This window comes from Eublepharis macularius, chromosome 11 (assembly GCF_028583425.1).
Source record: "Eublepharis macularius isolate TG4126 chromosome 11, MPM_Emac_v1.0, whole genome shotgun sequence".
Classification (NCBI taxonomy): domain Eukaryota; kingdom Metazoa; phylum Chordata; class Lepidosauria; order Squamata; family Eublepharidae; genus Eublepharis; species Eublepharis macularius.
Window position 1 is genome coordinate 93228420 of NC_072800.1, and position 27798 is coordinate 93256217.

Consider the following 27798-nt stretch of genomic DNA (forward strand, 5'->3'; position numbering starts at 1 on the left):
GCCATGGGCCCCGAGGAGGGGCTGCGCGGCCCACACAGGCAAGCGCCGCGGCGGCGGCGGCAGCGGCTGGGGCGGGGGCGCTGACCCCCCGCGGGCTCCTCTCCCGGGGACTCCCTCGGCGGGGGCGGCCGCTGCCCTTCTGCCCCCGGCCAAGCTCCGCCCCGAACGCGGGGGGGCAGGACCCGCGCGGGCCCCCCTCGGGCTTTGCAGCGGCGGTAATCCACGCGGAGCGGCGCGCCGGAGGGAAGGCGAAGCCGCCGCTGCGCCCCGGCGCCAAGTTTTTGCCTTCCGCTCGCCAGGCGCGGGGAGGAGACGGCGGCTGCTCCCGGGCGGGCGGGCGGGGGGAGGAAGCCCCGGCCGGCTCCCGAGGCCCCGATCCTGCGGCGCCTGCCGGGAAGGAGAATCACCCGCCGCCGCCGGGCCTTCCCCGGGGAGGTTGAGCACTCGGTGCGCCCCGATCCGCGGCGCTGGCTGCGCCCGAGGAGGAGCCTCTTCCTCGGCCGCCTCCTCCTTCCTCCGCCTCCTCCGGAGGTTCTGAAACGGACCAACGGAAACGGCGACTCGTCGACTTCCGACGACCCGCAGACGCGGGCTGGGGTTGGTGAATCGGCGGCAGGGGCGCGTTTCGCAGGCTGGGCGCCCGCCGGAGCAATAGGTGGTTTTGGGGACCCGCAGAGCGCAGGCCGGGGGCGCGGAGGGAGGGAGGGAGGGAGGGAGGTGGGCGCAGCCCCCCCCCTCGCTGCCCTCCAAGGGGGGAGGCGGATGCATGGACGAGGAGGGGGCGCTCCGTGGTCATGGGCCGGGGCCGAAGACAGGAGGGCCCCGACACGGTCCGTGGATAGGTTTGGAGGGGGTCCGTGATAGGGCTGGAAGGAAGGGACATCCAGGTCATCTAGTCCACCCCCTGCACAGTGCAGAAAATTCACAACTCCCCCCCCCCATACACACTCGCCCGGTGACCCTTGCTCCAGAAGATGGAAAAAACCCTCCAGGATCCCTGGCCAAACTGGCCTGGGGAAAATTGCTTCCTGACCCCAAGGTGGCATAGGAAGGGTCCACAAGAACTAAGCACCGATGCAACCCTTCCTGCTCTCCCTCTCATGATCTGCCCAGGTTCACAGGGTGGGGGGGGGGGAAGTCTGATACCTACCTTTTAATAGAATTGGCTTCCCTTGTAATCCTATGTATTTTATTTGATGCATTTAAAAATTTTGTTCTGAGAAGGGGTCTCTAGGCTTTACAGATTGCTAAAGGGATCCAAGGCTCAAAAAAGGCCAAGAACCCCTGCCCGACATGCTTCCGCTTCTAAGAGTGAAATCCTGAGCAGACTTACCCTAGTCTAAACCCATTGAAATCAATGGGCTTAGACTGGAGCAACTCTGGGATCCACTGCACATTGCTTCCCACACCCCTGCGAAGTTCTCGTGCGCTTTTCAGGCACTGAGCTTTGAGACAATGCCATACAGCCATGTGGAAATCTGCCATGGAAGTGGCATGCAAAGACCTGCCTGCGGTTGCACTGAGCAGTTTCTCACGTGCAGGTGTCGGGATTCTGTCACGTTTGAAGTGGCCCTCTGCCCTCTTCTCCTACGGACAGATGCACTTACGTTGTTGTCTCTTGAGTCAGTGTGGAAAAAGAGTCCTCGGTAATGAGCTGGCACCATTGTGGAGTATGTATGATTCTGCCGGTTAGTTGGATGGCACATATTAGGCTTTTTATTCTTCATTAATAAGGTTACAAAATTCAAGTGAGATCATCTGTGTAAAAATGACTCAACAGAGTCACACCTTCGAATAAATATTTTAAGCGCCGAGTATTACAGCCCCAAAGTGAGAAGTGCTGAGTGGGAGGCATAGCTGTTACATGTTTTAGCGGGCAGGAAAGTTTTTTCTGGGTTGCCTTCTTCAGGGCTGACCTTTCTCTCTTTAACAGTCGTGATGCATCAGGTGGACAGCTGACCCGCTACTAGCATGGCTGCCCTGTTCCTTCTCAGGCCCTGTGGCTTTTCATTCCCCCCTGTCTGATAAAGCTACTGGGGCTTGGATTTCCCCCCCGCAAGAGATGAGGGAGGAGAAGGATTAAGGACACCCCCAGGAGATGCCCAGAGTGAGTGATAAGATTTCCACAGCACTGGTACTAGTGAAGGTGAGGTACCATATAAAACAGCTGTTCTTAAGCCAGGTTCTGCCTATCCATCTAACCATTTTTTATCCTGACCTTCCTCCAAGCAGCTGGGGGAGGCATACATGGTTCCCCCCACCCTTGTCCTCACAACAGCCCCATGAGAGAACTTCTGGGAGGGATGGCCAATTTGAAGCACAGGTGCACTTATCTGCACTGTGTGGGGCGTGTTGCAAACCTGGTTTCATCTCTCTTGATGCTCCAGCTTTTCATAGAGGAGGAAATAGAAGGGCAGGGCAACAGTGTCACCTTGTGGGAGGGGAATATAAGAAAATACAGATGGCTAGCTGATTCACAGTCATTCTTTGAAAGTGTAATCTCGCTTGCATCTGACGAGGAGCTCCCGAGAGTATATGCCGCAATTAATCTATCTGTCTTCAAGGTGTTACGAGATCCAGAGGAGTTAGCTGTGTTAGTCTGTAGTCGCAAAATAGTAAAGAGTCCAGTAGCACCTTTAAAACTAACCAACTTTATTGTACTGACAATGCATCTGACGAAGAGAGCTGTGTTTCTCGAAAGCTGACAATGCATCTGATGAAGAGAGATGTGGTTCTCGAAAGCTAACAATGCATCTGACGAAGAGGGCTGTGGTTGTCGAAAACTTATGCTACAATAAAGCTGGTTAGTCTTTAAGGTGCTACTGGACTCTTTACTAAGGTGTTACAAGGCACTTTGTCAGGTCTTGCCAGGTATTTTCCCCAAGCACTTCACTGCATCATTCAGGTGTATGAATTAATGTTACTTTACTAAAGAAGAATACCAGTATCAAGGTGGTCAGACAGGATCATTGGCTGAAGTGACTCAAGGTAGCAAAGCAAGGTTAATTATAGGACAAAGTCCACGCCCCCCAGTAGGAAAGACAGTCCATTAGGATTTTGGCGCACTGAGCCAGGGAAAAAGGGGAGGAAGGAAAGGATGAGCTCTGCTCAGTCTCTTAGGAGTTTGGTGCAGTCTTTGCTGGAACTTCAAGGCCACATTCTCAGGCCGGCCAGGAAATTATAACCAAAACACCTGCAAGATGAGCAGCTAGCAACCATTCAGCAAAACAGGTTCCCTCTGCACGTTCTCAGAGGTACACTACACACTACAGCAAGAAATTTATAACCCATGACAGATATGTTGGAGAGGTATCTGACACACTTTATGATTTAACTCTACTTGGATGTTTTGTTTCCAACCCAGATCCTTTTTCGGGGTCAGGAGACAAATGTTACCAAGATCTATTTTATAACAAAGCGCCTGGGTTTTCTTATACAGGGGCCAGTTGTTTAGTTAGCAGCTTGGGTGCACACCTGGAAATGCCAAAAAGGAAGATAGTCAGCAACAAGCAATATCTTGGATCCCTAACGGCGCCAAGATTAATATTTTTGCGGGGGCCCTCAGGGGCTTGCAAGCAGCACTTGCGCCATCAACAGCTGTGACATTTGCATTCTAGACTCAAGATTCCATACTGAACTGCCCATATAGTAGGAGCCCCAGGTTTTGTTCTGTTATTATTTGTTGGTATGTACACCTTGTCTTGAGCCCAGGTCTTATGTTTCTATGTGCTTCTGTGTGCTTCCCCCCCCCCCCCCCAGGATCCATGTCTGCAGTTTGGCTACAGGTTGGACAATGCGGCAACCAGATTGGACAGGAATGGTGGCAAGTTGTTACCAGTGCCAGAAACAGAGAAGCCAACATGTAAGGCTCTGCCTCCCTACCCTCATCTTCCTCATTCACCTCTGTGGATTGAAGTCCAGGAAATCTTGCCCCTGACTGAGTCCCTGGGGTAGCCACACTTTGAATACTGTGTATAGTTCTGGTCCCGCACCTCAAAAAGGGATATTTAAAAGCTGGGGCAGTGCAGAAAGGTCTGAACAAAATAATCATGGAATTAGAGCCCCTGCCCTATAAGGCAAGGCTAAAGCACCTGGGGCTTTTTAGGGAAAAGGCAACTGAGGGCCAAACTACAAGTGACGCCTGACACAGGTTGGACACTTGTCAGCTTCCCTCAAGTTTTGGCGGGAAATGTAGGCAGCTTGGCGGAATGTTGGACACGTGACAGTTGAAAAGTCCATTGGACAGCAGTCGGAGAGCCAAGCTGCAAGACCAGGATGCCTACATTTCCCATCAAAACTTGAGGGAAGCTGACAAGTGTCCAACCTGTGTCATTCGTCACTTGTGGCTTGGCCCTGAGGGTTGGCGAGACAAGGGCACAGAAAATGAACACAGAAAGACTTTTCTACCTTTTCCATAATCCTGGAACGCTTCGTCCTATGAAAGTGGCAGTAGATTTAAGAGACAAAAGCAACTGCTTCACAAAATGGCTAGTTGACTTGTGGAACTTACTGCTAAAAGATGTGGCGATGGCCACTGGCTAAGATGGATTTAAACGGGGTTGGACGGGTTTATGGAAGTCTGTTGCGGGCTATTAGCCTTGGGAGCTGGATGGGACCTCCATCAGTTCGGAAGCAGAATGCTTTTGATTCTTCGAGGCTGGAGTCTGCCAGGAGGGGAGGGCTGTCACCGTGGCACCTGACTGGCCACTGTTGGAAACATAGGAATAGACAAGATACCCTGCCGGTCTGAAGCATCAGGGCTATTCTTATTTTGTCAGATGCTGCAAAATAGCATGACCTCCTTTGTAGAGCTGGAAAAACTGCAGAGAGCCACCAAAATGATCAACGGGATGCTGCATCTTTCCTATGGTGAAAGATTAAAGAGTCGGTGACTTTTCAGTTTAGAGAAAAGTCTAAACAGCAGGGGGCATGATAAAGGTTAATAAGATGATGCATGGGGTTGAGAAAGGGGGTAAAGACAGGAGGCAAAGCTCCCTCGTACTCTAGGCAGAAGGTCCTTCCCCCCCCAAAATATGGTAGCTGTAAAGGGACATGTGGCCCAGCAGGTGAGGACCTGAGTCCCACCCAAGGGATCCAATCTATGAGGTGAAGACCCGCGCAGCCACACATTTTCTCCATCCATCACCTTCCTTTCCTTCCCCCAGTTAATCATTTTCTCCACCTTTCTCTTTTTCTAACAATTGGGGTGATGGATATGCAGGGGAGAGATGAGTGCTTGCTGGTGGGGTTTGGATTTGGGAGTTCTTGTGCTGTTGTCCACTCCAGCATCTCAAAAAGTAATCCTGATTGCTGTTCCATTGGTCAAACAAATGGTCCTCAAACAAAATCCATGTCCACTAACATCTTGGAGACCAACAAAATTATCTAGGGTGTAAGCTTTTGTGAGTTAACCGTATGAACGTACACAGATGGGGAGAGGGAGGGCATGAAGGGGCTCTTGTGGCCCTTTCTTACATGCCCAGGGTCAATCCAGAGCACCGCTTCGAGGTCGGGAAGGAATTTTCCTCCAGGCCAGATTGGCTGGGGATCCTGGAGGTTTCGTGCCTTCCTCTGGGCATAGAGTCCAGTAGCATCTCCAAGACCCACAAAATTTTCCCACTTTTGTAAGTCGAAGCTTCCTCCATCGTCTGATGAAGGAAGCATTTGATTTACGAAAGCTGGATAATTTTGTTGGTCTCGGAGATGCTGCCGGACTCAGATTTTGTCCTGCTGCTATAGATTAATATAGCCCACCTAAAGTTATAATCTGCCGTGTTTCTTAAGAGAGGGGGAAATCTTTCTCTCTTTTGAAGCCATATATTTTGGCAGCCGGAATGGTGTGTGTGTGTGCGCTTCCCTCCAGCAAGATGGGGGCAGAGCAGCAAACGCTGCTAATCAAAACCTTTCCTTGCAGGCTTCAGATCGGAGGCAAACCTGCCCCCCCCCCCAAACAGAGTGTCTCAGAAGTTGAGCCAAGAGAAACAAATATAAAACTCTGGATCTGATTTCAAATAAAAAATGGAAGGGAAGGAAAAAATGTAATTACGCATCCCTTTGGATGGAAATACCCCTGGAGCCACCCTGAGGAGCCCTCGGCTTATGCAAACCGGCGGCTATGCAGGGCTGCTGAGCCATCTGACCCAGTCTTCTGCAGGCTGTTACATTTTTATAAAAGGCCCCTCGCTATTTAATTTAATTTATTTATGTTAAGAGAAAATCCATCAGGATTAGAAACAGGCAGCGTATTTGATGTTTAGCACCGCAAGATTTCTCTGAAGTAGACCCCCATCCTGACACTCTCCAGCGCTGCTCCCAGAAATCGAAATCGTGCCTGAGCCTCAAAAGAGTGTACTGGTTGCCAGGTAGCTTCCAGACACAGCTTAGAGCGCTGGTGTTGACTTTCAAAGCTCTTGATGTCTTGCACCTGGGGTTGCTCAAAGGCGCGAGCAGCAGTTTACAGTAAGCAATCTGCCTAGCACACTTTCTTGCTTTCAAGGGAAGGCTGAAGTTTCCCGAGCTGACTTGACATGCACCACTCTCTCCTCCAGGTACCCATTCTGCTCCCTCGATGGCAAGCTGAGCGCCGTCTGTGTCGACAGCGAGCCGAAGGTGGTGAAGCGGCTCCAGAAGCGAGTCAAGAGCGGGTAGGAGACATCAGGGACCTCACCCCGAGCTCTGGTGCAGATGGAAGGGCGTGGGAATGCCTCTGTTCTCTGAAGCACTCTTTCTGGAGTGTCTTTTGCAAGGGTCTTCGTATTTTGCCACACAGAAATTGAGGCTGATAAGAAAGAAAGGGGAAGTCTACCCCTCTAGAGACAACCTCTCCACATGGAGAGGGACAGTGAGCAAGAGCGTCTACACTCCCTCCCTGTGATCGAGGATGTTGCGTCCTCGATCACAGGGAGGGAGATGTTGCACAGCAGTCAAGCTCTGTTTCCATTATACTGAATGTACATACATTTTTAAGGTAAAGGTAGTCCCCTGTGCAAGCACCGAGTCATTATGGACCCATGAGGGGACGTTGCATCACGGCGTTTTCTTGGCAGACTTTTTACGGGGTGGTTTGCCATTGCCTTCCCCAGTCATCTACACTTTACCCCCAGGAAACTGGGTACTCATTTTACCGACCTCGGAAGGATGGAAGGTTGAGTCACCCTTGAGCCAGCTACCTGAACTTGGCTTCCGCCGGGATCAAACTCAGGTTGTGAGCAGAGCTTGGACTGCAGTACTGCCGCTTACCACTCTGTGCCACTCTGGGTTCTTTTTTAAACTTTTAAAGGAAGAGCCAAATGTGTGTTCGCTTTAGAAAGGAAACTGGGAACCTGTGCCTAGCGTCCCGATTACAGACTCGCACAGGAAGCAGGCAGGGGGAAACTTCCCAAGTTGTCAGAGCAGATCACGCTTCCAAGGTTGAGGCCCAGGTTAGACAACACTCACAGCTTTGAGTCCAAAGGGGAGTATTCCCGACCCAAGTCCACAATTAACAGGCCGAGGTCAGAGATGAGGGAATCGGTTCCAAACACAGCAGCAAGGTCAGTGGTGAGCGGACGCGTTGCTTCCACACAGCCACGCCCTCCTCTGCTGCTTTGAAGCCTCAGGCTGCTCAGCCCCTTGTGCTGCGCCCTGCACCTGCCCGCTGTCTCAGTCCTGCTCCTGCAAACCCTCATCAGCACTGTTGATGCTGGGCCGGTGCTGTGCTGCTAGCCTGGCACTGCGCCTTCTGGCTTGGAGGGCTCTCCTCGCCCTCCTCTGACGGGGCTCCCGAGGCTCTGGTGATGAGGGGGGGAGAGCTGGCCGGTGCCTGGCTCTCTCTTGCCGGCCCAGGGCGGGGACGCTGAGGGGCCGATGTGCTGGGACCTGGCTGTGGATCCATGTCTGATCCTTCAGGGCCTGCCTCCTCCTGCAGTGCCTCTGCCACTGGCCGTGGATCTGGGTCAGGTTCGCCAGCTGCCTCTCCCTCAGAAGAGCCCTCTGAGCCTCTCTGCTCTGCTGGGCTGGTCCACGACGCCTAGATAAAGGTGAGGCTTAGATCACTTGTTCATCTGTGCACGTGCTGGACATAACATGGGAATTACTCCACACACGTATAAAGAAAAATCAAGGGGCACAGGGCACACAGATTTTACATGCGCTCACCGTTACTTGCCAACAGGGTTCATGTGTGTTCTGTACAGAAACACAAGAGGATTGTTTCTGAGTAAGGTCTGTAGAGTTTAAGAACCTGGAATTAGTGTGTAGCCATTAATTGGATGGGAGACCTCCCAACGAAGGCCAGGGTTGCAGAGGCAGGCAATGGCAAACCACCTCTGCGAGTCTCTTGCCATGAAAACCCCAGCAGGGGTCGCCGTAAGTCAGCTATGACTTCAGGGCACTCTCCATCACCATGAACATTTGAAGCAGCCGTATGAGTCAGTCAGAGCATTGGTCGTTCTAGGTGAGCCATGTCTACCATGGTTCCTGACTAGTGGCTCTCTGAGATTTAAGGCTGAGAAACGTCTTCCCCAGTGTTGGCTGTTTGAGGTCCTTTAGTTGAAGTTTGAACTTGGATCTTCTTCCAGTGTGCGTGTGTGTGGGGGGGTGATGTCTCTACATGGGCACCTCCCTGGTTTACCTTTCCAAACCACCACAGTGGGAAGAGGTGCCCAGAACAGAGGATGGCCCAGGGTCCCTGCAGCTGAAAACTCCAGTTTGGGGGGGGGCAGGTAAGGCTCCAAAAGGCTGCAGGTAATCAGCCCTTGCCCCAGTTGGCTCCTGGAGGCACATCTGAGCCTTTGGAACGATCTGTGGAGTCCTTTATAGGGTGAATGGTATTATCCTTAAGGTAGGGTGCATCATGAGTAGGGCTGGCCTTGACCCTTTAGGATTTGGTATATGAGGCATAGATCCAGAGGAGTTTACTGTGTTAGTCTGTAGTCGCAAAATAGTAAAGAGTCCAGTAGCACCTTTAAGACTAACCAACTTTATTGTAGCATAAGCTTTCAAGAACCACAGCTGTCTTCATCAGATGTATCTGATGATTCCTCCGACAAAGAGAGCTGTGGTTCTCAAAAGTGCAAGCTAGAATAAAGTTGGTTAGTCTTAAAGGTAGTACTGGACTCTTTAGTATATAAGGCAGACTCCAGTATCCTAAAATTCACAGCCCACCCACTCCCCCAACCATGTCAAGTTTCTGGTACTTATGACTACATAAAAATAATCTCGGAGACCTGGAGATCAGAATCCAGAGGAGAATCTGAGTGTGATATCCATCAGTGAAGGATTGGCATTTCAGGGCCAGGTACAGCTCTTTACGATTAGCAAGAAGCTCAGTAAATCATTTAACAATAAGCAACTATTTGCAAAACTGTTTCATGAGTAAGCAAGGCTTTTTTTACTTGCGTTTCTTGCTGCAGAATCGCTCTCTCTCAGCGTAGCCTCTGACCCCTGAATTAATCGCGTCGCATTTCTCTCTCCCCTTCCGCCCCAAAGATCGTTCAGAGAGTCCAATCTCATTGTGGGGAAGCAAGGAAGAGGCAACAACTGGGCCTACGGTAAGAGTTCTCAGCAAGCAGGGCCATCCAGCTCCCCAGCTGCATTGTGGGGATAAGAAGAACACTAGCTTGTTCACCGCTCTGGCTGAGGCACTCATCTGTCTAGAAGAGCGGTATATAAGTGCAGTGATAGTGATGATGATGATGATGATGATGATGATGATGTCTGCATTGGTTGCCATTGCAGGCTGAGACCCTGCATTGATCCGCGGCAAAGATCTGCTGGTTCTGCACTTTGGTGGTAGCCACAGTTTAGTAAAACGAAAAAGGGAGAACAGGCAGATGGGTGGGTGTTCAGTTGGTCCCATTTTGCGCCTGTTTAGTTTGTCAGGTGTTCCTTCAGAAAAGCTGCGTTGAATGTTGCGGGCCTTCTGTGTGGAGTCGTCACGCTGAGGTCTAGGAAAGGGGGTGAGTTTGTCAGTTCCATGCGCTTGGCACTTTATCTTGTCATGATTTGGGGTAGTGTATAAAAACAATAATGGTTAAACTTGTGTATTTTATCAAATATTTAATCCCCCCCCCCAATAGGCTATAGTGGAATGTACCTTTACTTGGCTGGCTAGCCTGATCTTGTCAGATCTCGGGAACTAAGAAGGGTCGGCCTTGGTTTTTTGGGTTTTTTTTTAACCGAGGATCAGCCTTGGTTAGTCCTTGGATGGGAGACCACCAAGGAAAACCAGGGCCATTATACAGAGGCAGGCAGTGGCAAGCCACCTCTGTTAGCCTCTTGCTTTGAAAGCCCCAGCCGGGGTCGCCATACGTCAGCTGTAACTTGACAGCACTTTCAGGCACATAGTGGAATAGTTTCAGGTAGGCAGACATGTTGGTCTGCAGAAGACCAGCAGGATTTGAGTACAGTGGCACTTTGAGGCCAACAAGATAAGCTTTCAAGAGTCAGAGCTCCCTTCTTCAGGTACCTGTATCTGAAGAAGGGAGCTTTAACTCTCAAAAGCTTATACCCTGAAAAACATAATGGAATGGATTGTATAGTGGAATTTGGGGGAGGGCTGTGGCGTAGTGGCAGAGCACCTGCTTGGCATTTAGCAAGTCCCAGGTTCAATCGCTGGCATATCCAGGTAAAAGAATCAGGTGGTAGGTGACGTGAAAGACTTCTGCCTGCGACCTTGGAGAGCTGCTGCCTGCCTGAGCAGTTGATACTGACCTTGATGGATGAAGAGTCTGATACAGTATAAGGCAGCTTCATGCGTTCAGTGTGACAAATGCATGGATACACGCACGCATGATTGGCGCAGGTTCAACTTTCTGTTAGTTTTCAAATTTGCAGCTGCCATACCCCGCTGCACCTTCATTGAATGCCCAAACTGTTGATCATTTTGTTATTTTTGCTCTGTGAATGTCCTAGCTATTGATTATATTGCATTCACTTGCAGTATGTAATCCGCCTTGGATCTTAGTGAGAAAGGCGGACTATAAATCAACAACAACAACAGTGAAGGACTAAGAAGCTCCTTGCCCTGACCTGGAGAGCCCAGGTGAGCCTGATCTGGTTAGAGCTCAGAAGCTAAGCAGGGTCGGCCTTGGTTAGTCATTGGATGGGAGACCTCCAGTGAAGACCAGGATTGCAGAGGCAGACAACGGCAAACCACCTCTGTTAGTGCCTTGCCGTGGAAACCCCGCCAGGGGTCGCCATAAGTCAGCTGTGACTTGAGGGCACCACGCACACACACACAAAGCTCCTTAGGACCAGAAAGCATTTGATCCCAACTCTCTGCTGGAGCAGATTCTGCAACTCCATTCTGCGTTGTGTGAAACGGAAGACGTACTCGTTCACGGGTTGCACTGTGCGAAGGCCGGAGGCATCTGCTGTCCTCATCGTCGGGCTGTGTCTGGTTTGCGCTTTTGCAGGGTATCACGGCGTCCGTTCAGAGCAGGAGCGGAGCTTGTTCCACAGAACTATGGAGAGCCTGAGGAAGGAGGTGGAGTGCAAGGACTGCTATAGTGGGACAGTCCTATTCCACAGCCTCAGTGGAGGGACAGGAGCTGGTGAGTAATGCCAACAAGGCAGCAGGCCACACACGTGCACAAACACGCGCGCACGCATGCCTTTTCAGCCGGATGGTTCCTCTGCCATCAGGATCTGAGCAGTTGTCCTTGGTGTAGATTGATACACAACCTGAGGCCGTAATCACGCTTCCAGATATCGGGCTGTACATTGTTGTTGTTGTTGTTATTTATTGCATTTCTAGACCGCCCTTCCCGTCAGACGGGCTCAGGGCAGTGTAACAGCATACAATTTGTAACATGCAGTTTAAAAACAATAAAAACATTATAAATAAACATTAAAACACTATTCCATGTACAATAACATTTCTCAATTGGTAGATATAAATATTAAAATACAGTATTTTACAGCCACCAAAAACATCTAAGCTTTGCTTTTTTTCCCGATTTCCTGCTAGATTAATAGGTCCCAAGCGCATTTCCCATGTCCCTTTAAGACATTTCCCCATATGCTCCTATCCCTGTTGATTCTGTTTTCAGCTCACCCAAAGCACCCTTTGACACCAAAGTGGGAGGAGTTCTGAACACACTGGGATTTGAATAAGATGTGATTTAACATGGATAAGTGCCAGGTTCTCCACCCGGTAACAAAAACGCACGCATAGTGGATGAGGGATACACTTCTCGGTGGCAGTGTGTGTGAATGTGATCTTGGGATACAGGTGAGCGGTCAGTGTAATGCTGGCGTGTATCAACAAAGGCATAATACCCAAATCACAGGATGTCATTGTCCCACTATATACCGTGTTGCTCAGGCCCTACTTGGGAGTCCCACTATATACCGTGTTGCTCAGGCCCTACTTGGGAGTGTTGTGTGCAGTTTTGTAGGCCTCACTTCAAAAAGGATGTGGACACATTGGAACGGGTGCAGAGGAGAGCAACCAGGATGATCAGGGGCCTGGAGACGGAGAGACTGAGGGACCTGGGAATGTTCAGTTTGGAGAACTGGAGGTTGAGGGGAGACACGATTGCTCTCTTCGAGTATTTAAAAGGCCGTTACTTAGAAGAGGGGAAGCAATGGGTTTAAACTACAGGAGGGCAGGTACCAGCTGGACATTAGGAAGAACTTCTTCATGTTAAGAACTGGCTGCGTAGGGATATGGTGGGTTCCCCCACATTGGCAGCCTTCGTGGATGCTTTAGGCTGTTCCTGCATTGGGCAGGAGGTCGGTGATTTGTAAGATCCCTAGTTTGTGGGACCAGTTGGGTTTGGGATCTTGCAGAGGATTTGCACCCCTTATTTTTCCCCTTTCTGCAGCCCTTTCCAGTGTCTTGCCTTGTGCTCGACGGTTGTCCCGAGCTCATGGGCAGCAGTTGGCCTGTAGCAAGTTGGTGCATTCAGCAGCCAGGCAGAGTGTGCAACCTGCATTTTACTGCAGCTGCAGCAGATTGCATGGATAAATACATAAAAGCCCCCACTCTGGGGCTTTTTTCACAACACCGTCTGTCTGGGTGGGGGAGAGGGGTAAAGCAAGACCAATTAAGTGTGCAATGGGCTTTTCTCCCCTAGGCCTCAGTTCCCGGTTGTGCGAAGCCATCCGGGACGAGTACCCCCTGGGCTACATCCTGGCTGCCTCGGTAGCTCCTCACCAAGCCGGCGAGAGTCCTCTTCAGCACTACAATTCTTTGCTGTGCCTTTCGTGGCTCCAGAGGTGAATCAGGAGAGGGTGATTCTTCCAAGAGCCCGTGTTCTGCTGGCCAAGCGGTTAGAGTTTTTGGACGGTCCAGGAGACCCACAGTCCACTCTCCACTCCCTCATGAAGCTGATTGGGTGACCTTAGGGCAGTTACTCTCACAGTCTAACCTACCTCACAGGGCAAGAGTCCAGTAGCGCCTATAAGACTAACAGACTAACAAAATTTGTGGTAGGGTGTGAGCTTTTGTGAGTCACAGCTCACTTCTTCAGATTGGCTATCCATCTTGATCTACCTCACAGTGTTGTTGTGAGAGTAAACATCTCTTGCTGCTCAGGGAAGGGCCTTCTTGGTGATGGCTCTGCAGTTACACTCAGCAGGAAGTACCCCCCTTTCCCCCCTCCAGCCCTGGTTGTATAGCTTTCATGGTGGAGAGTGCTGTCATATCTGACGTATGGCGACCCCACTGGGGTTTTCAAGGCAAGAGACTCACAGAGGTGGTTTGCCATTGCCTGCCTCTACAATCCTGGAGGTCTCCCATCCAATTACTAACCAAGGCCAACCCTGCTTAGCTTCTGAGATCTGATGAGATTGGCCTTGCCTGGACTATCTGGGTAAGCAGAAGTAACCTCTCCCTCCTTTCCAGGTTTTTAAAGTGAGCATTTAAGATATTCTTGCTGTTGCTGTTTAGTGTCTTGATTTCTTCATCATGTTCTTACACTTTTATTAGGCACACTGCCGAGGCTCTTAAAAAAAAAAACTTCTAAAAATGTCAGGCTGCTACAGCCATAATGCCTTTGTCTGTGTTTGCACCTGCCCAGGTACACAGATGGCATCCTCCTGTTCCACAACGACGAGGTGCTAAAGCGCACAGCCTTCCTTCAGGGGAAGGATGCCCCTGAAGGTGGACAGCAGGTCTCCCTCTCCGCCATGAACACTTACATCGCTTCCTGCCTTGCTGGGCTTCTCTATCCACTCAAGATTTTCACAGCACAAAGGTAAGCCTGAGTCAGCTGATGGAAACTAATCTTTCTGTGACCCTCAGCCACGCTAAATGCTATACTATTGGGAACTGTCTACTGATGTAGATATGCTGCCAAACAAACCATGGGAAATAGTTATGCTTAGTTTCAGAAAGATTTCATCTCTGTGCTCAGCTTTATGCTTTTTAAAAAAAATTCTGCTGCCATTCCCTATTATCTGTTTCCTGGAATATCCTAACTGTTGGTCAGTGAATGTCGATTATATTGTATTTTCACTTGCACTGTGCAATCCGCCTTGGATCTCAGTAAGAAAGGCAGACTATAAATAATAATAATAATAATAATAATAATAATAATAATAATAATAATAGCTACTTTCAGAGCAGACTGTGAGGCCCAAACAGGCCTGGAAAAGGGCACCCTACCCTGCTCAATGATAGAGGGCTAAAGAGCCCGGTGAAAAGAAAGGCGGCCTCATCACGGGAGAGGAGGGGGACGCTCTGTGCAGCAGCCCACCAGGATTTTTCCCACGAAAGCAAATGGCTAATCTGTTCCCTACTTTAGTGCAGTCTTTGAGGGTCCAGCTTCTAAGGGCCTGGTCCCCAACGAGGTTGTAAATTCTGCATCTTGGCTGTACCATTTCAGACTGTGTGTGCCAAAAATATTGGCCCCACGTAGAAAATGAGAAGTCAGGTCACTAGGCTATGGCTCAGCCTTCCTAGTTTTCTATGCTTAGGTAAAGATTAGCTTTTTATAGAGGAGCACGGTTACTGGAGCCTCCACCTGGAGCCCAGGCAGCCCAGGCAAAGGAGCCCAGCATTAGAAAGACAGGGCATGGATGAGGGCAGAATCCACGGAACTGGGTTAGGTGGAACTGTGCAGGCAAACAGAAGGCACAGAGCAGAGATGTACAACTCCCACTTCCCGTCCTACAGGGAGGCTTCAAATGTTGAAAAGAGTCCCGTAGCACCTTTAAGACTAACCAACTTGACCGTAGCATAAGCCTTCAAGAATCACAGCTCTCTTCTTCAGATGCAACTTTACTGTAGCATAAGCTTTCGAGAACCACAGCTCTCTTCATCAGATGCAACTTTACTGTAGCATAAGCTTTCGAGAACCATAGCTCTCTTCCTCAGATGCAACCTGACGGTTGCATCTGAAGAAGAGAGCTGTGGTTCTCGAAAGCTTATGCTACAGTAAAGTTGGTTAGTCTTAAAGGTGCTACTGGACGGTTTTCTGTTTTGCTACTACAGACTAACACGGCTAACTCCTCTGGATCTATGCTTCAAATGTTGTGACCTTGCTGGGACTCCTGGCGCAAGTGAGCATGTGGACCTGCCTTATATGGAGTCAGACGGAGTCTCTGAAGGCCAGTCTTGTCTCCTCTGGCTGGCAGCAGTGCTCCAGTCGGAGGTCTTTCCCATCGCCTATTGCTTGATCCTTTTACCTGGAGATGCCAGGTACCTTCTGCATGCCAAGCAGAGCCAGGCCCCCTTCCCTATATGCAATGAAAAGGGTTGGGGCCTCTCCCCAAGATCCGGGCTTTCGGTGATGAGATGGCTGGGCACTGTTGAGGTGATCAATTCTGGTGCATGTCGGGGTGGCAAGGAGAGAGGACTGGACCGGGCAGGGGACATCCGGCTCCCTTCTGCTGTTCTCCCTGCCCATCAGAATCACTGCTCCAGTGAGGAGGAGGAAGCGTCTCCCTCCCCCGCGGTCCCTAAGCAGCAAGCCAGGGTGCACATTCCCCCAAGCTTACAAGAACTCCCCAACTGCTGCTGAAACAAAATTCTGGACTAGGCAGCTTGGTGGGATCGAATAGAGGGGCTGCTGTCGAGGCCAAGGCACTTCCCAGCAGGGTTTTGCATTCCTCCCCAGCCAGAACTGCGTCGGGCGGCAGCACGGTCAAAATGAAGCGCCATGCAAGCGCCAAGTCCTGCTTGAAGTTGCCTCCACCTCGCCAGCCCCCATTTCAATCCGGCCCTAATCTAATCCTACAAGACGATCCTTAGGCATAAAGTGGATTTGTGACTCTTCAGGTTTGCCTTGCTGGTGCTCATTGGACTGGAATGCAGCTGCTGCACATGCGTAGGGAGCAAGGAGAAGCTGCCTCTGTCCCGCTTCTCTGTGCGTGCGCAGGGAGGAGCCGCCACCCGAGGAGGCAAGACCATTCAGCCATGGAGAAAATGCCTTTTCAGCATAGGCAGGTTGGGCTCCTCCTCTTTTGGTCATGTGATTTCTTCCCATGTGTGCTCAGCAGGTCCGGTGGTCACTCCCAGGGGTTAAAGTTGGGTCCAGTGAGTGTGAAATTTGAGGATGTTGCTGTCTCATTTTATTATTTATGTCATTTATAGTCTGCCTTTCTCACTGAGACTCAAGGCGGATTACACAGTGTGAGACTAGCACAGTCAATATCAAGGGTGTTTCCCTAAACGATGCCAGAGGGTAAATAAATGCACGATTACAAAGACACTGCATTAGCAAGAATCTCATACAGAGTTGGGAGAAATGCTGAAAAGGAGCATAAGCGATTTCTAGGGCTGACATTCGACAACACCGAATTGCCCAGCAGGATCATACTTAAACAACAGACCCAACCTAATGCAACGTAGTGGTGAAGTCCATGGTCCTTAACTTGTTGGTGAAGCATCTCTTTGAGACCTCCTCCTCCCTACAATGCCTGTCATTTTTGCAGAGGGATTAGCATGGGCACTGAACCCTGGGCGCTCCTGAGATCCATCTGTCCTCTGCCAGCTCTCAAATTCCTTCACACGGCTCAAGCCAACACAAGGTAGGAGCAGAGATGGTCCAGTGGCCAATGGGTTTTGGCCTGCAGAGCAACCCCTCACCAAACAAACTGAGCTCTAGCTGGCGTGAACTATTGCAGAAGGACTGCATGCAGCATTTATGTGCGTAGAATCATAGAACTGGAAGGGATCTCCAGGGTCATCTAGTCCAACCTTCTGCACAAGGCAGAGAATTCACAACTTCTCCTCCTCCACACCAGCAGTGACCCCCTGCTCCATGCCTAGAAGATAGCAAAAAAATCTCCAGGATCCCCGGCCAAGCTAGCCTTGAGGAAATGGCTTCCTCACCCCAGAGTGGCCATCGGCATTACCCTGGGCATGTAAGAAGGGCGGGCCCGCGAGAACTAAGCACCGATGTCGCCCTTCCTGCCCTCCCTCTCATGATCTGCCCAGGTTCACAGACTCAGCGTTGGAAGGTTGTTTCAAAACTGCATTTCATTTCAAAGAGGTAACCCCTGAAAAAATAAGGGATTAGTCAAAAGGAAGCAGGAAGGGAAGGCAGGGAGAGTCAGATCCCTTCAGGATGCTTGGAAGTTATTAAAAAAAAATCCGCAATTACGGGTAAGCCTCGGAAATGCCTTACAGTGAAGATGCATACGATCCCTATACAATGTACACATGATTTTTCTTTGCACATGCACCGAGTCATTCTTGCGTTCCATTCAATATGTGCATGGCTGAGTGCACAATTTAAACCCCTCGTCTATTAAGATACTGGTTCCTGGTTTTATTTTTAAAGAGAACGTGCGGAGTAGGTCCAGTGTGAGTTGGAGGTGACTCCGAGAGAAGGGAAGACCAAGGGGGATTCTCTCTCTGTTTATGAGAGCCAAGGGAGGGGGCAGAAAGGTAGAGGAGGAGTGGGAGCCCTTCTCCTGAAGCCGTTGGTGAGCTGACCTCGCAGGATACAGTTGGCAAGTCTGCCCTCAGCACGGGATCAAGGAAGACGAAGGGAAAGCATTGGGCCACGGTCAGTGAGACAAAATCTCAGAGGAGTGGGGAAAAGAGAGCTGGTGTTGTCTTCAGTCGTGCGTCAAGCACGCGTGCCATCAAGTTGCCTTTGGCCTATAGCGACCCTATGAATGAAAGACCGCCAAAATGTCCTGTAATTAACAGCGCTATCATTAATAGACATTAAGCACACTTTTAGCAGTAATCAGCAAAATACTGGCCAACGAGGGAAGAGATCAGCCAGAGAGGTCTGGTAGAAGAGATAGGAGATGCAAGACAGCTGGACGTGAAGGACAGCATCTTTCCCACGAGTCTGAAAGAGTTTTGGCTAATTAGCAGAAACGGTTAGATTTTGGGACAAATCCATACATTCGTGCTTCAGTACAAGAGGACTGAGGTGTTTTCAGTGACCAGAGCGCTGATCTACTTTGGGCTCCTTCTGGATGTAATGAGCCTGCCCCAGACCTCCATGCGGCATCCCCTTTGCAGAAGTCCCCCCCTCCCCCCCAAAAAACCGGGATCAAGCTGCTCACCCAGCAGTACCCGGGGACCACAAGACTGTAAGTCAGCAGCCTGCCTCCTGGCCGATCACAACGGATCGGGCCCCGTGGATCCCTTCTCCTAGTGGGAACATTCACTGGCACCAGCTGCAGCCTTCCTCTAAGTTCAGAGGTTCTTGCAAGTCTCCCAGAAAGTCTCCTTCCTCTGGAGAAAAGCATCTCCACCAACTGGGCTGGGAAGGGAGGCACTCTCCTAAGTGGGCCTTCTCGATGGGGGGGGACATCCTGTTGCGGGGAGGGCCCCAGTTCTGCTGTGATTCGTCATGTATTTGGGACAATACCTTTGGGGTAACTGGTTTGTTGTTGTTGTTTTAATCACCCAGGGGGGGAACGGTGTTTTGGGACAGCCTGGCGTCTTCTGTGGCCCATTCAGTTCCTCGTGAGTCTCTCGCTGGGCACCCGGTATCCTTGAGCTGCAGCGAACACCTTGTCTCCTCCGTGGGGAGAGTAAACCAGCTCTGTGCCTCTGGGTCTTTCCCCTGCAGAGTCAGGGAGTGTCCCATATCCCGGGCTTGGGTGAGGGTATGACAGTCAATGCTTGGCCACAGCCCTGTGAAGATGCAGATGTTCACATCCTCCCAAATCTGTGAGTGGTAAAACTCGAAGGCCTCCTGAAATGGAACTCAAGGTTTCCAGAGGAGGAAAACTGAGGGGGAGGACAGAGGCAATGCTTTGAAGCTCTCTGTGCATTATCACGTTAATAACGAATGTTCCCAAAAGGAGAAAATCTGAGACAGACCAGGGCTGGTGTGGCATGGGATGAGAAGTGGCTGCCTCGAAATTTGTAGCTAAAACCTCTGCAATGTCACATCAGGTCCCCCTAAAATTCTGACCTGTGGCATTTCTGGGGAAAGGAGCTCTTGGGGAGGGAACGGAGGGCTTTCCCACTGGTTTTGGGGAGGGAACGGAGGGCTTTCCCACCGGTCTTGGGGAGGGAACGGAGGGCTTTCCCACCGGTCTTGGGGAGGGAACGGAGGGCTTTCCCACCGGTCTTGGGGAGGGAACGGAGGGCTTTCCCACCGGTCTTGGGGAGGGAACGGAGGGCTTTCCCACCGGTCTTGGGGAGGGAACGGAGGGCTTTCCCACCGGTCTTGGGGAGGGAACGGAGGGCTTTTCCACCGGTCTTGGGGAGGGAACGGAGGGCTTTCCCACCGGTCTTGGGGAGGGAACGGAGGGCTTTTCCACCGGTCTTGGGGAGGGAACGGAGGGCTTTCCCACCGGTCTTGGGGAGGGAACGGAGGGCTTTCCCACCGGTCTTGGGGAGGGAACGGAGGGCTTTCCCACCGGTCTGGAGCTTTGGCCCTTAAAAGCTTTGCCGACAGCACTGCAGCTCAGCGCTGCTCGCCGTGGCCCGCGGCCTCCAGGAGGACTCCTTTCTCATCAGCCGCGCGTCAGTGCTAAAGAAGCTGAAGCAGGCCTACCACTGTGCGCCCTGGAATCCTTTCTCCGCCTCTTGCTGGACAGGTCAGTTGAGCAAGCCTGGCTTCTTCCCAGGATCGTGTCCACGGCAGGACGTACTAAGAAGTACTTGAAGCACCCCTTGCTGCATGCAGAGTTCATAACTACTCCCTGTTTGCTCTTGGGCATCTTTTTTCAAAACCTGCTTTCTGCTCATGTCCCTTTCTGCATGTTCTTTTCTCTATGCTGAACACACCCCTCTTCCTTTTCTCCATTTCATACAGTTTGCCTTTTGTTTGCTTCAGTATCAGGGTAGCCGGTCAGCCTCCCTCCTGAATCCGTCATGTCCAGAACTGAAGGGGGGAGGGGTGTGTCCGTCAACTACTATTTTTTTTTTAAAGGGAGACAATATTTCAGTCAGTCTGATGAGCATATTGAATACAAGAGTAGATAGTGTGGTTTCTTTTCCTGGACAAGCAGGGTTTTGAGATCTTAGGAATTGCAGCTAACTCTGTGATTACTAGCTCTGTTCAATTGTATTTATCAGTTGTGGTTTGGTACCTTTCATATTCATGAAAATAATATGCAAATTGTTAATTAAATATACATAAAATAGCACCATTAGTTCTGATGTGGCACTTAAGATTCACAAGCTATCCTCTGATTTCTGCACCTGGGCAATCTGCTTTGCAGTTTGGTGCTTCCCTCCAAAACAGTGGATTCCATCCATCACCCTTGGGGTTCTCAGCCTCGGCAGAAAGATCCCCCCCCCAAACTGTAGACCCTCCTCAAGTTACTCTTGACTTGCTGCATTCTTGTCATGAAATCATAAACTCCACAAGACTTTTCAAACCTCGACCTTCTTTATGCATTCCATTATCCATTACGGCAAGGAGAATGCCCCTCGTTATCCTGGACCTTCTTTCCTTTTACCCTCACACCTGCCTCTACAAGGGAAAGAGAGTTAGAGTAAGCACCTGCAAAAACGAGCCTTGTCATATCTTCATTGATCTTACGAAAGTGACAAACCCGCACTCTTGAGAGCTATGAAGTGAGACGCTCGTGAGCATCCTTGCCAAACAATCCACTCCTAGGCTACGGGTTCACAGGCTTATTGGCTTGCCCGCTCACACAGGCTAGTTGCGTGTGGCAGATCAGCAAGGGCAGAATAACAAAACCCCAAACAGTTTGTTTGCATCTACAAAAACCTTGTCTCAAGCAACCAGAATATGACGAAGCTCTAGTTGAGTTAATATCTAAGATACGCTTCCCATCAACTGCTAAGAGTGAAAGAGCGTTCTGGCCAGTGAAACTTGTGAGATGCAGGAGGCGATACACCAAAGAGCAGCATTCTGGAGACAGGCAAGGAAGGACAGCAGAGGAAGAAGGCACCGACCTCCCCTCTCCCCCCCCCCCACTTTCCTATCTGACTCTCTTTCCCTTGCTGCCTCCTGCAGGGTCTTCTCTACTTTTGTACGCCAGACATTGCTTACAACCCGGAAAACCCACAACAACCATTGCTTATTCTGACAGCTTTCTTCTCCATCTCTTTATCCAGTTAACAGCTCTGTGAGGTAGGCAAGGCTGAGAGAGAGAAAGAGACTGAATGGGCCATAGTCACCCCGTGAGCTTAATGGCCAAGTGTAGATTTGAATCCAGGTCTGCTAAATTCTGGACCAGTTGTTCTCCCCCCACTCTCTGGAGTCGTGTGAACCCCGCCTGACCACAATCCTCTTCATCCCGTCTGCAGATCCAGTTAGCCTTGGGGCTCCTGGCCACAACAGCCACGCCCTGACTGTCTGCGCCAACCACAGCAGCGCCGCTGACCTCCTGCGGAGGGTGGAGCAGCGGGCACGGCTGATGTATAAGAGTAACGCCTTCCTACACTGGTACTGGAGACACGGCTGTGAAGAAGCGGACTTTGAGCAGGGCTTTGAGACGCTCCTCTCTGTCGCGGAGGATTACAGCCGCCTTGGGGACTGACCCGGACACTCTGGAACTAGCAGCAGCCAGGAGGGACTTTGCCAGGAAATACTGTTCCGTGCATGCATGCAGGCCAGCAAGGTAGCAGAACAGCAGGAAGGAGTTGGCTTGACATAGCTGCTGCTTGGAGTCTGGGAAAGCAAACGGGGGTTGGCCAAAATCTAGGGCTCTCTTGGTCCATTTCCCAGGGAACAGATACCGCCCAGTCTTCTATGGGATTTGTTCCAAAACTGCTCCCATGGAGGGAAATGTTTCTCAGGAGGAAAGCAGTAGTTGAGGGGTTAGCAACTTGTCGTCCCCCCCCCCCGCTAAATCCGCTCTTCTGCAGGACCATCAGTCCATTCGGCAGCCTCAGAGGCAAGAGGATGAATTGGACTTAGCAACAGGCCCCTTGGGGAGGGGGTGGAGGAAGGGCTGGACCTGGTCTAGCTGCTGACTCGACGCTTGAAGCCCCTTCCCCAAAGGTATTACAGACCAGGGGCCAGTGGGGCAGCTCCAAAAGGCATGCCTGACATCTCTGCTGACCATTCTGCGGCCTTGAACAAAGAACTCGAAAGAGTGTCCAACGGCTCCCCACCCTAAAAAAGAGCTACAGTATCCTTAATAGTAATAAGCTATGTAAGAGAGAGAATTTTAAGAGAGGCAGCTCCTGTCTACTGCTGCCCCTGGGGTGATGGGAAAAGTGATCCTTGCCAGACACCTCCCTGCCCCGCTAATTCCTGAGACCCAGGGGCACGCTTTGAGGCCAGGTGCTGGCGCTTCGAAACGAGGAGGAGGTTTTTGTCCTCCTGCCCCAAAGCAACCAGGAAAGCTGTCAGAGCATCCTTACGTTCCTCCCCCACCGCCCGCCCCACCCTTTAACCACAGAAAGCTGTTGGTCGGGATCCCACCGTAACGTAAATTCAAAGACTTGCACCTGCTTATATTTTTTTTATTTTTGGCAACTTGGAAAATCAGCAGCAGCTGATGGGAAAGTACTTCCTCTGCCAAGACCTCAGAAGCATGGCTTGCGGAAACAACACTCTAAATGAATATTTTTCCCATCTGTGGTCCTGGGGGGGGGGGGGGGGAGGTTGTATTGGACTCAGTCCTGAATGAGGAGGTGGGGTACCCTTGGGCAGTTTGGAAAGCCAGGAGGGGCCTGCTCCTAAGCCAAAGGTTGACAGCCCTTTGCAGAATGAATTTAACCCAGCAGGGATGGACTGAGCGGAGGGCTACTTCCACACAGATGAAAAATCATCTCCACATTGCCAGTCTTCCTTAAGAGTGGGCAATGTCTAAAAAGTTGCAAAGCCCCATCCCCTTTCGGTGGGGAAATCCTGGATTTGCTTCGTTACCTGTACCATACAGTCTTTTCTGGAAATCTGTTTGTCAAGTTCAGTGATGGGGCCGGAACCCCGAGTTCTCTCCCTTCCACCAATGTGCGTTTTTCCCAGCAGCATTCCAGGAGAGCTTTCCTCTCTTACTTACTGACCAAACCAACGGATGAGATTTGTACCAGAATATAAGCATTAATCCTCAAGACTCCTCCAGAAGTTTATTTTGAAAAATTTATTTGAAAATAAATGCGTGTTGACTCACACCGGAAGATCAGTTGGTTTACGTTCCACCTTCAGAAAACAAGGCGGGAGCCCTCCTGGCTTGGCTACGTAGCGTCAAGCCCGGATGGAGGCTTGTTCTTCACCACAGACTGGATACCAGCGGGTTTCTTTCTCATTTGCTCGAGTGTAGTCATGGCTTGGGAATACTTGTGCTGTGCAAGAGAGAAACAGAGGACTATTAGCCCTGGGGCTAGCAAGGAGCTCTGCAGGCCAGTATGGTGTAGTGGTTAAGAGCATGGGACTCTGATCTGGAGAACCAGGTTGATTCATTCCCCACTCCTCCACTTGAAGCCAGCTGGGTGACCTTGGCTCACAGCTCCCTTGGAGCTTTCTCAGCCCCACCCACCTAAACAGGATGATTTAAAAAAAAAATTATAGACATTTTATTTAAAAGGTATGAAAATAGAAAGTGCATAATAAAAGATTATACAGACACTACATTTGAAATTGAATTAAGACTTATACAAACTTATATAAACTACATTTGGAATTAGTTTAAGACTTCTACAAGTACTGCATTGAACTAATAGAAAATACATTCAAAATTTGCCATAACTAAATGTAATTGTATAATGGCTCTCCTTCCCTTCCTTGGTTACTTACACAAACTATAATATCAACTTTTTTATTAATTATTTTCCAATGTTTTATCTTATCTTTATACTGTTAGCTTAATTCATGTTAATTTCTGCCTAAGTAGTCAAAGAAATCCTTCCATTTCCCCCCAAATTTGGCTATTGGTCTATTATGTAGAGAAGTAGTTAATTTGGCCATTGATGCATATTCATAAATTTTCTCTATCCATTCTGACACATCAGGACATGTATCTTTTTTCTATTTGCTGCATATAGTACTCTTGCAGCTGCCACCACAGGGTGATTGTTGTGGGGATAACAACAACACTTTGCAAACCACTCTGAGTGGGCATTAAGTTGTCCTGAAGGGCGGTATATAAATTGGTTATTATTATTGTTGTTGTTGTTAGGTGCACCCTCCTCATGGTTGCATAGGTGCAGAACAAAAAATGCAAATTGGGAACTTATGGGTTGGGAATTTCTTGTTTTTCATGCATCTTTCATTGAAGAATGTGTAGGATTTTGCCCTGTTTTATCACTCATCATTCTCTTCGTCCCGTCCTTTCTAAATCTCTCATCTATTAAAAACAAATCTGTGCATATGTGATGAAATTAAAGCATGCATGCCATTGGTAAGATGTCCTTCACTGGGTCCAGCCAATGTTTTAAAATGTGCAGAGGTTCCCATTTCACAGAAATCTTCCAGGATTTTTTTCTTTGTTATGAAAGGAAACCCTGCTAGCTGGTTGTCATCTCAAAATCTCCCACTACTCCCCCACAAGCTGCTTCTCTCCCTGGAAAGGAAAAAAAGTGGAGCCTACATAATGGCAGCACGCATTCCTGGCTGGAGGGCCCTTCCCAGTCCAGGCAGACAGTATTGGGGGGGGGGGCATGGTGCGGGAAGCAGTGTGTGTGAGTGTGGTCTTGTTCTTTGCTTCCTCTGTAGGAAAAGAAGTGATGCTTAATGTGACCAAGGGACAGAAATGATTGCCTGCCTTTGATGTGCTGCGTATTTGGACCGCTTTCAGTTTTGTTGTGTATAAGCCAACCAGCGACACCTTCCTGCCTCTGGCCAAGTGAATGTTTTGCTCTGCCTCAGCTTCTCTTCAGGAGCATGCACATGATGACATCACCCACGTTTGGCATGGTTTGTATGCCATGTGGACAGGAAGCTCTTTCTGTAGGTCCAACTCGTATTAGCACTTTTTTTCTTACTATGGCCCCTGTGGCCTCCATTTCTTCGCTACCATTGGAGAACTTGGGGCTTTAAAAAAAATTAGTAATTGACAAATCACTATAGCATTATGATCTGTTGCTGTGATCTACTAGTTCCAGCTTTCTTTCTTTTTTAGGTCTTTACCCCTGTTCATTGCAGAGTTATAAGTGAAACTGTGTAAGCTGCACATTTCCTCTAACTCCTTGCAAAAAGGGCATCGATCTTCTTTCTTAAATGAAAGGAGCTAATAAATTGTTGCATTCAATCATCATAATGTTATAACACTACAGCAATTTAGCAATTCCAAGTGGAGGGGAAAGGAAATGGACAAGGGGAGGTGGACTGTGGCAAGGAAAATGTAAGGAGAACTGCTGTGAAAATGCTTCTCTGCCTTCGCAGTATCAACAGAAGCGACAAAGAACTGTCTGCATCCAGGCAGAAATCTCAGGAACACTCGAGAAACAAGCCAGACTGAACCCTAAAAACGGACTCTGAGCGATAGTCCAAATGCTCATTTTGAGAAGTCTGTGAAATGCCAAGTTGTGCACATCTTTAATGAACATATATATAAAACAGACATCAAAATATATCATATGTATGTCAGGCCACCTCGCTCAGCCTGGTCTCCTCTGCCTGGTAGGGGCTCTCCAAAGTCTTGCTCCACGAAGGGTCTTCCTACCTTCTACCTGAGACCCTTAACTGGAGACGGTGCAACTGCTCTACCGCAGCCCCTAGTGGAGCCCAAACACCAGATTGGGCCCAACGAAAGACGTCCTTTTGCCAAAGCTGACAGCATTAGTTCTAAGGGGACCGTCAGTTCCTGCCCCTCCTCAGCCACCAGAGAGAGGTTTTACGCTACCTTGCGGTCAGTCTTTGCTTTAGCGTTGTAGAAGGAGACAGAATCCGGGCAGAACGGCAGCACTTCCTCCTGCATCCGGTCAAACCTCTCCTGCTCATCTTCATCCTGGGAGGAAGGGACAAGTGGAATGCAAGGGGCTCCGTGAGGCACTGACGGGCCTGCAGACAGACACTGCAGACAGACAGTGCCTCCAGCAATTCAGAGCTGCAGGGTAGTGGTGTGTGAACATCAGTAGGAGGTGTACGTGCAAGTTTTCCAGTGCCAGGGTCTTCGAAATTCCCAGGCTCAGCATGCAGCCCCAAACAGGCAGTGAGTTAACAGAGCAGGTGGATGAAGTGCTGGCATAATTCCACTCAGGAACACACCTCCCCCCCCCCAATCTCAAAATCTGGGATGAGATGAGAGCAATAGTTGCTATTTATTTGCATCCAGGCAATGATCAGAGACGTTCATTATAAATGAAGTCCTCAGAGCAACCTTGTGACGTAGGTGAGAATATTGGACTACAATCTGGGAGACCCAGGTTCGAATCCTCACTCCGCCAAGAAAGGTTACTGGGTGACCTTGGGACAGGCATATACTCTCAGCCTAATCTACCTCACAGGATTGTTGTGAGAATAAAATAGAGGAGAATGATTTAAGCCACTTTGGATCTGTATTGGGAAGAAAGGCGGGGTATAAATGACATAAATAAATAAGGACTATCCCCCCGTGGCAGACAGAGGAGGCTGAGGGAACAGGTGTCTTCCGGAGTTCGGGTCTGAGGACATCCCGAGTCCTCAAGCAGACTCACAGGGCTCAAACAGATGAGATGAAGCTGCAGATCATGGATCTTGTTCCATCTCTCCAAAAGGCAAATGGCAGACTTCTGCAGCCTCCGTTGGCATTGAGGCCTTGCTAACCCTCAACCTTCCATTCACTTTGGCAATCTGAAACCAGCCCCCCGCTCTGCTATTGGTATTTAACAAGAGAAAACGTGTTCTTTGAAAATATGTCCTTTAAAAACCTGTCCTTTCCCCCCCTTTAAAAAGCTAATAGAAAGCAGGCAGCCCAGTTTTGATCAGAGAAAATGAGCAGCAATTAAAGACTTAGCAGCTCCCTGCTTCCCTGCAGAGCCCCAAGGGAAACCGAGGCTACCTAACGCTGCAGGTTGCATTTTATGGGCCAATCCAGAGACACGGTTATCTGGTCTGATTCGTCCAAGCCCCTTTGCCACTTGTGTGAACCACAACAGAGAGTAACGCGGTAATGAGTATGAAAAAACAAAACAAAAACTACCCGTGTGGTGATGTGATACTGAACGGATGTGGTATTAAGTACTTATAAGAAATATTTATGAAGGAATCATTGTCTGTGTACTCTTTGAGAAAGATGATATGAAACGGGATTAACCAGGATCTAGACAACCCGTCGGAGGATCTTTTACTATCATATTGGAATAATCACAGTCATCTGGAGTGGTTTGCAACCTAGGACCTTATAGAAATTGGATTCTTCCTCACGAATTGGACACGTAGTGCTCGGGACCTTATACATTTGTTTGAAGGACTTGTGTTCATGTGGTGCTGTATATGCATTTGCACTTTAAAACATTTATGTGCAATGAAAAATTACAATAGCCCTTTGGGCGCTTGCACTTTATTAATCATTGATTAATTGATTGAAGGTACCTGTACTGTAGCA

General features: G+C 49.7%; 2 protein-coding genes across 7 annotated transcripts in view; one reads left to right on the forward strand and one right to left on the reverse strand.

Moving 5' to 3' along the window:
• Positions 1–534: 534 nt before the first annotated feature.
• On the forward strand, positions 535–27730 carry LOC129337755 (tubulin delta chain-like). Of its 6 annotated transcripts, none has more exons than XM_054991699.1 (12): positions 535–597; positions 1934–2146; positions 3760–3862; positions 6549–6644; positions 9469–9530; positions 11397–11534; positions 13062–13203; positions 14007–14183; positions 16864–16959; positions 18807–18885; positions 19806–19947; positions 21632–23498. In XM_054991699.1, exons 3-12 carry the CDS (start codon positions 3765–3767, stop codon positions 21862–21864), a joined length of 1263 nt encoding a protein of 420 aa, XP_054847674.1. In that variant the 5' UTR covers positions 535–597; positions 1934–2146; positions 3760–3764; the 3' UTR covers positions 21865–23498. The 6 variants fall into 6 exon arrangements, 5 of the variants coding, with proteins under 5 accessions (XP_054847674.1, XP_054847670.1, XP_054847671.1 ...); XR_008597845.1 differs by lacking the exon at positions 1934–2146 and adding an exon at positions 24987–27730 and having other exon boundaries at positions 586–655; positions 21632–21945; XM_054991696.1 differs by lacking the exon at positions 535–597 and adding an exon at positions 598–655.
• Positions 23440–27798, reverse strand: part of KIF9 (kinesin family member 9) — a 35560-nt gene continuing 31201 nt past the window's right edge. The window contains exons 20-21 of the mRNA XM_054991694.1: positions 26116–26220; positions 23440–23617 (exon numbers count right to left, since the gene is read on the reverse strand). Coding sequence (XP_054847669.1) covers positions 23510–23617; positions 26116–26220 — 213 coding nt within the window. The 3' untranslated portion in view covers positions 23440–23509. The remainder of the gene's footprint in view (positions 23618–26115; positions 26221–27798) is intronic.